The 7,975-nt window shown below is 47.0% G+C and overlaps 1 protein-coding gene across 1 annotated transcript; it reads right to left on the bottom strand.

Annotated features, from left to right (window-relative positions):
- Positions 1–1,606: 1,606 nt before the first annotated feature.
- Positions 1,607–7,619, bottom strand: LOC103808963 (alpha- and gamma-adaptin-binding protein p34-like; the record flags this gene model as incomplete). The annotated part of the gene is made up of 6 exons (XM_009081772.1): positions 1,607–1,684; positions 2,239–2,288; positions 2,541–2,645; positions 3,339–3,426; positions 3,834–3,916; positions 7,536–7,619. Coding segments are annotated over 6 exons (488 nt in total), but the record flags the coding sequence as incomplete, so codon positions are not given.
- Positions 7,620–7,975: the final 356 nt, after the last annotated feature.

Raw genomic sequence — 7,975 nt, 5'->3', positions numbered from 1 at the left:
CTGCTTGGAATGAACAACCCCCAGAGCCTTCTGCCAGCTGTCCATGCTGGAAAAAGGAGAGCATGGGAGGAGAAGGCAAAGTCACCAAGGCCCAGCAGCTGGCTGGGAAGAGGTGGCCCTGGCAGGTGTGTTTCCTTGGATGTCTCTGTATCCATGGGAAAGGAACACTACTCCTTAAAAAGAGATGTTCTGCTGTGATGGAACTAGTGTTCAAGGTTTGGATGAGAAACACTTCCAAACTGCCAATAAGGCTTCAGTTCCTGTTGCTGAACGATGCAGTTTGCACCCAGGAACTGATTTCCAGCATTCCAAGCAGCTCATTGTTTCCATTTACCTTTGCTTCCCAGTAAAAGGGAATGAACTAGGCAATGAATGCCAGGAATGGCTGTGGAAGTGCCCTTGGAATGTAAAGCCATCAGATAGCCCATGGCAAGCTGATGCAGCTTGGGAAATACACTGCCAGGAAAACCAGATATGGGAAAGTGCGCATAAAAAATGTCTAAGATTCCTTAACAGGGAGGATTTTCAGATGGATAAGGAAAAGCTCTGGAGAAAAGAGGGCTGGAGCCTTCCATAAGGGAATCTGTTGGGATAACTCTTCCCACTGAGTCACTGAGTCTATCTGTTCACTGTAGCAAAGGAGCCAGGATGGCATTTACCTTTTTCCTCTCACTCGCTCTCCTGCCTCCACTTTCCTTCCTCTTTTCCACACTCCCCCCAGGTCTATGCCATGGCCTGGCATGGAAGTGATGATCCAGGACAAAGGAATTCTCTCTGAGCCTTGATCCCATGGAGCAGCCAGGTGAGAACTGGCATTCCAGTGCCTCCCAGCAAACACCCAGGGGTGTGAGCAATTAACAGATCAGGTGGCAGTGACAGGTTTGGAATCACAGCATTTCTCCATAGGGATTTAGGACAATTCCCCAGCAACAAGTCTGTCTGTTCTGCCCCAGAACGGTTGGGCAGGGAATTCCACCCCTGGAACAGCAGCAAACATCTGGCATTTAATCCCAAGTCTATTTCTAGTAGAAAGCCAGGGAGTGTGGACAACCCTGACATTCCAGGGAAGGCCAACACACTTCCACAGGCAAAACTCCACCAGAATCAGAGCTCTGGCACTGAGCAGGATGAGCCTCACAACCTTGGCACAGCATCTCCCAACAGGGCACAGGTCAGCAACTTCCCCTTCACAGGGAATAGGGCTCTGGCTGGTTTGAACTGGGAAAACACTCCATAAACCCATCAAATGTGGAGTCTGGAATTCAGGAGTCACTTGCCAACCCCCAGCCACGTGTACAGAGAGAACTGGGGGCAAATGTGTTTATTTAAACTCTGAAGAGGAAACAATAAAAATGTTCATTTGGAGAATGTAAATTCCTGACATACCCTCTGCCTTCCAGAGTTCTGGGACAGAGGAGAAAGGAACAGTTGGACAAACCCACTGGAGCCAGGAGATGGTGTGGAATGTGGAACATACTGCAGGGACGTGGGGAATCCTTTCACCAACAGAAGCAGCTAAAGCTAAATGAGGCTTTTGGCAACACACACTAATTGCAGGGAAAGATCATTCCTTCAGGATTTTCTGGTGCTTCCATCTTGGAGGAATTCAGTTTTCTTCATCAGAGGAGAGACCTTCAATCTCATCTCTGTCTCCTCCAATCGCCATCCAGAAGGCTTTGGCCACCTACAATGGCAAAAGAGGTGGGAGAGAATTCCCATCAAACAGTTGGAGAGTTTGTGTTTCCTATCGAAAAGCAGCAGCAGAGCAGCAGGTGAGTGTGGTAACCACGTTTGTCCATGCACTGCTCATGCTCCCTGAGGTTAAGGAATTCCAGCACCAGTTTGGGATTCATGGGAGGCACCTGTGATACAAGCCCCATGCTAAGAAAGGCAGGACCAAATTTTCCATGAGATCAAGGTTTTCCCATGGACTTGTGGAAGTTGGACAACACCCTCAGTGACTGCAGGGCCTCCAGCTCAGGGAGTCTGGAAGGGGAAAGTCTTATTTATGGCAGAGGGTTGGAACTATGTGATCTTTAAGGTCCTTTCCAACCCAAACCATCCTGAGATGTCTGGTGTTTCAAAATTCCAGGTTATCCAGTGCTTGGGAGTTAGGTGAGAGTCTTCCCTAGGACTGCCAGGTTTGCTCTCACAACTCCCAGTCCAGGAGCTCTCCAAGAGCAGGAACTATGACTTGGAAAGGAAAACCCCATTTTTAATTCCATACCCAAACCTCACCTTTTCTGCATGGAGTTTCCTTTGTTCATGAGGCAATGTGGAGGCTTTATCTGTGGAAAGAGGATAACTTGGGCTGAGAAGCTCAGGAGTGAGCAGGGACACAAACACTGCATAGCTGGATTTAGGGAATACCAAGAGCAGCATCTACTGCTTCCAAGATCACCATCAAGACAAAGGCAAAATCATGAAACTATCAGCTCCTGATAAAGGGCTTCAGGCAGGAGAAGAGGAGTTTGTAGAGTTTTCCCAACTGGCTCTCATGCCTGCACCTCTGGAATAGTGGCAGAGCTCAGGTGTGTTACCTTTCATTTCTTTCAGCTTTGAGAAGAGCCTTTCAAAGTTCTCCAGGTCCCCATCCCTCGTGGTCAGGCTGGCCAACTCCTGGATGTCCATATCCAGCATGGGATCTGAAACACAGGTTAGCTGAAGGTAAATGATTCTGGTTTGTCAGCATAAGACCAGGAATTTAACAGCTGCAAATCCCATTTAAAAATTCCAGCTCCATAGGAAGGAAAGAAACATTTACTGACTGTTCATACAAAGAGCTCATGGCATTGTTACAGTGGGGATTAATGTTATGGAAGCAATTGTTCCCTGTGAGGTGCTGAGGCACTGGCACAGTAGCCCAGAGCAGCTGTGGCTGCTCCATCCCTGGGAGTGTTCCAGGCCAGGTTGGATGGGGCTTGGAGCAACCTGGGCTGGTGGGAGGTGTCCCTGCCCATGGCAGGGAGTGGGATGAGATGAGATTTAAGGTCCCTTCCAACCCAAACCATTCCAGGATTCTATGACATATTACATTGCAGAAGTGTCTTTGAATTCATCCAATATTTAAAGTTTCCTGCTTTCCAGAATGATCTGTCTAGGAACAGCTATGGAATAAATCAGAGACTGTGCTGAGACCACAACTAACACCAGCCAACCTTCAGACTCCATGTATCACTTGTAGCAAGGTCCCATCTCCTGGAATGCTGCAATTATTTAAGGACCTCTCCTGGCTCTGACAAGTGCATTTATCCCACACTTTTCATGGAGCAGAAGCCACTGGCTGTGTGGGCCCATCCCAGCCAGATGTGTCTGCTCCAGGCAGTGCAAGGGCTCACCTGTAGTGTTGTCAAGCTGGTTTGTTCCAGCTCCATCCTCTGTGCTGTCTGACTGGGATTCTTCTCTTTCTCCTGGGGATGGGTTGGACTGTCAGGAAACAAAAGGTATTTGAGGATCCAACAGTGCACCTAAAAACAGCAGCAGCCAATCCAGTGCTCCCTGTTTCCACTTCAGAACCTAACACTTCATCTTAAACTGTTACTCCCCAACCTGTACCAGGACAATCCACTTCTGCACCACTAGACAGGCACAGCATGGAGGGTTTCAGGACAGGTTTGTTGTTGATTGTGAAATAACACTGTGAAATTATAGTTTTGCTCTTGGATAGTAATAAAACCCATCTAGAATAGAGCTCTTAGGGATCTTCCCTTGGCTCTGTGGGGTAAAACATTTACCCAGTGGGGAGGTCACAGCCACCATCCAGGGGTGGCACAGTGAAAAGCAACAGGAGTGAGAGTCTGAGCAAAGAACAGGAAAGAGGAATTACTGTTTACTTCTGTCTCTTGGGTCTCTTCTGAGCCAACAGTGCAGTTCGCCCCTGCCAAGGTGCTGAGGAGCCCAAAGCCCTGGGTCCTGTCTGGAATGAAGCAGAGGGGCAATGTTACTACAAAGAACAGGAGCTGGACAGGTGGGAGAGTCAGGAAACACACAGCACCCTGGAAAACTGTCAGTGCACTGAGAATGTATTTTAAGCAGAAATGTTACATATTCTCTCAGTTTTTAAACTAGATTAGCAATATTTGCTGCTAAATATTCCCCACAGGACAGATGTGAGAGCCACAAGAGAGGGGGGAGCTTTTTAACCCTGCTTTGAAGTCTCTGCTCTGTTAGGATTTGAGCGGGCAAATGTCTCCTGATTCCAAACAAGGCAGTTGGCAAAATCCAGCAGCAGCATTCCTGGAGCAGGAATTTACCCTCCATGGGAAGCAACACCGAGTTAGGGGTTGGATAGAGGAAATGCAACAAGTGCCTTTGCTAACACACGAATTGCTGAACAGTAATGGCAAAGACAACATTTAAATATCCAACTTGGAATTCCTGGCAGGACTTAACCATCAAGTTCAGTGTTTCTTCTCCCTGTGAAGTGCTTTGGGCTTCCCACAGCTGCTGACTCCTGCATGTTTCAATGGTATGTTAAAATCCAACCCAAAGGTGAACCCAAAGCTAAACCTAAAGAGTTGTCTAAGACATCAGATGTGGCAGAGTCTGTTTCAATGAAGTGAGTTGTATTTTTAAACTGGTTTATATAAATTGTATGTGTAACACGTGATTATATGAGCTGTTTTTACCAAGCCATGCTTTTCTAGGTCATCATTTACTACTTGATGCAAACTGGCCTTGCACCGAGGAGTAAATATTTGCAGTTCCACAAGGGACTCGGGAGATTTTCCTGCAAATCTCAGTATTTTAGTCAACTAGGAGTGAACTAATGTGGAGTTGTTGTACTAGAAATAGGCAGGAAACAATGACTTGTGCCAGAAGAAAGATTTAATATTACTTCTTAAAAAAAAAAAGTTTCTAAATGATTACACTCATGACTAAGCTCTAGACTCAACTGTGGAGCTGATGTCATGTTGATGCACTGTCCAAATTTCCTGGCCATGTATCCCAAATCTCACTTGGAGGGGTTGGATGTGTAACTAACCCATCCAGTAAACATATCTCCATTAGAAAATTCCCAAACCTCATTCTCTCAGTGCTCCTCAGCTGATGTGTGTTCTGCCCCAATCCCTTCTCCTCTCAGCCACCCCCAGCAGGTATTTGGGGCTCTGTTCAGCCACTTTTATGGACTTCACAGACCACTGGCCAAAGGCTTGGGAAGAAGTGAATCAGAGGAGCTGCACAAATTCCCTGAAAACTATTCAGCTGCCTGTAAAGTCTGCCAGCTCAATTAACAGGGATTGAGGGATAAAATACTGGGACTTGCATCCCAAAGCAAAGCAGCTTCCCCAGGTTTCACTGGGCTGAGGGAAGAGCTGTGAAGAAGGCCATGGAGCCAATTTCTGAGTCATCTCCAGCGAGGCTGGACACTGCAGGCCAGAATGTACTGGAGAGGGAACATTCCCACATTGGCAGAGGGGTGGATGGAGTGAGCTAATCATGGACCTTGTTCATCTCTGGGATTAGGGTTTGTCCTCTACAGCAAAATGGCAGTGGCTGAATCCCCTGACACACACAGACCCTCAGCCAGTGTAATCACTAACGTCATCCCTTCAGAAACACCTGCAATGTCCAGCAGGGATCTCTGAACAGCAGCTATTTGTTCCTGGACCCGTGGTTAGGGAGGTGGCAGACACAACACTTGGTTGCAGGCACACCCTTGAGAAAAACCTTCCTATAAACCCTTTTTATTGGAGCTAAAAGTTGTTTCAACTTCTGGGTGCAAGTCAGGAAGTGGCTGAAGCCTTACACAGTGTTCTTAGGGCATCCAAGCCAAAAATGAGCTCATCCAACTGATTGGAATACTTGATGGCTCCATTATGATGGAACTGGGCTGTGGCTGCCCCATCCCTGGAAGGGCTACCAGTGCTATAAGCACTTGCTACTACACATTTACTACTACCACAACTATCTTATGCCCTCTGAACAACCTTCCTGTGGAACACAAGTGCACAGCTCCTAAAGCACCAGCAGTTACAGGTAACTCGGTGCAAAAGCTCAGGTTTGAGTTACATGGCAGCAGGTTTCCAGGATCTGGAGGAAGCTTCAAAGAAAAGATATGTTACAGGTTGTAAAGAGTTTTGTTTTGAGTGAAATGAGCTCAACAATTTCCCTTTGAAGGCAGAGTCAGGCTGCAACACCTTCCAAATATAGCAACTTCCTGAGGGGTTTGTGGTGACATACATCGATGCCGTGTGGGGTTTGCGCTGCGGAGACACAAACTCTGGATTTTCAAGGACTCTGACCTTTACAGAACACTCCAGTGATGTGTAGGAATTTCCCCCCGTGAGCATGTGACTAAATTCTGCTCCTCTGTAATGTGGCATCTGCCAAAGACAGAAAATGTGCTGCTAAGAGTTTTAGCATTAGTGAGCTAACTTTACACCATCTGACATGGTGACCTGGTTCTCTGCAATGGGTGCACTGTCAGACCCACCCAAACCTCACTGTGATGAGGGATGAGAAACACTCCCAAAGCTACATTAAAAACCACACCATATTATCAGCTTAGCAGCTCTCAGCCTGGTTTTCTGAGTCCCAGCAACCACCTCACAGACACAGGGACTAACAGCAGCCTCTCAGCACTGTAAATCATTTCACAGGTAAAAGTCACAGGAAAGAAGAAGCCACAGCAGCTGGAATGGTTCACCAGGGAGCAAACAGCCATTGGAAGGCTGCTGGTGGGATCAGGCTTTGTGAAGCAAGAACAGTGAGGCCAAGCACTCCCCAAGAGCTCAGTCTTCCTCCATTTCCTGCAGCAGTTCGTGTTATTAGAAAGGTAATTAAAGGTTTTCAAGTAAATGGAAGTATCTACATTGCTGCCACAGCATCTCCTTTTCTAATGAGCCTAATCCTAGAGGGATTTCCCCCAAATTCTAACTCTCCTAATCAGTTTACTGCAGGAATTATCTGGGGGTGCCCAATTTTTGCAGTGTTCATGTGCTCAAGCAGAGGTTTCTGTAGGGCAAATTGGCCTTGCAATGCACTTGGTACATCCTTCAATGTTTGACATCAGTTCTTTGCCAGATCTCATCTCTGCACTTGCTAGTTTCAACTCTGTTTCAAAAAGTACAAAAACTCCTGTAACAAATTTGGAATTTCAACCTTCTACACCAAATCTGTATTAGCTGTTAGACCAAGCTGATAATGACAAGCTATTGCCTGGTGGAATAAGCTTTCATTTTTCACTGAGACTTCAAGAATTAAATATTTAACTTAGTTATTGGTAGATACCAAGTTAAAGTGCAGAGGGAACAGGAGCAGATGCTGACACAGGAATAAATCTTTACACAGAAATCCATCCCTGTGAGGTGCTGAGGCACTGGCACAGTAGCCCAGAGCAGCTGTGGCTGCTCCATCCCTGGGAGTGTTCCAGGCCAGGTTGGATGGGGCTTGGAGCAACCTGGACTGGTGGGAGGTGTCCCTGCCCATGGCAGGGAGTGGGATGAGATGAGATTTAAGGTCCCTTCCAACCCAAATCATTTCGGACTCTATGACAAATCTCACCCACTGCCTGTGAGTTTCTCTGTACATACCACTCTTCATCACCACGTTGGACCACACGTTGGCATTCAAGGCTTGGACAATCCGTTTGACTCCAGTGGACTCTGGGAAGTCATCTAAACAAAAACCAAACACATTGACTCCTAAAGATGAGCCCAAAGCCCAGAACAGGCCCTAAAGCAAGCAGGAGTGTGGCTGAATGCTCCTTCTATCTTCTCACCCTCAATATAAACTGCTGCTTCTGGTAGGAAACACAGATTTCTCACCTTTGCTTCATGAGAGGCCAAAGCAATGCCAATTAATGCCTTACTTCTCCATCTGAGCTTCAAGGGGTTATGAACTGTGAACCCTCAGCCTTCTGGAGAGATCTAAATTCTGGAAGGCAGGAGGGCTCTGCAGAGAGACCTGGATAGGCTGGAGAGGGGCTGATTCCAATGCAATGAGATTGAACAAGGCCAAGTGCTGGTCCTGC

This window comes from Acanthisitta chloris, unplaced genomic scaffold (genome assembly GCF_000695815.1).
Source record: "Acanthisitta chloris isolate BGI_N310 unplaced genomic scaffold, ASM69581v1 scaffold26479, whole genome shotgun sequence".
NCBI lineage: Eukaryota > Metazoa > Chordata > Aves > Passeriformes > Acanthisittidae > Acanthisitta > Acanthisitta chloris.
Note: the sequence above shows the minus strand (reverse complement) of the source record. Positions and strands in the feature narration are given on the sequence as shown.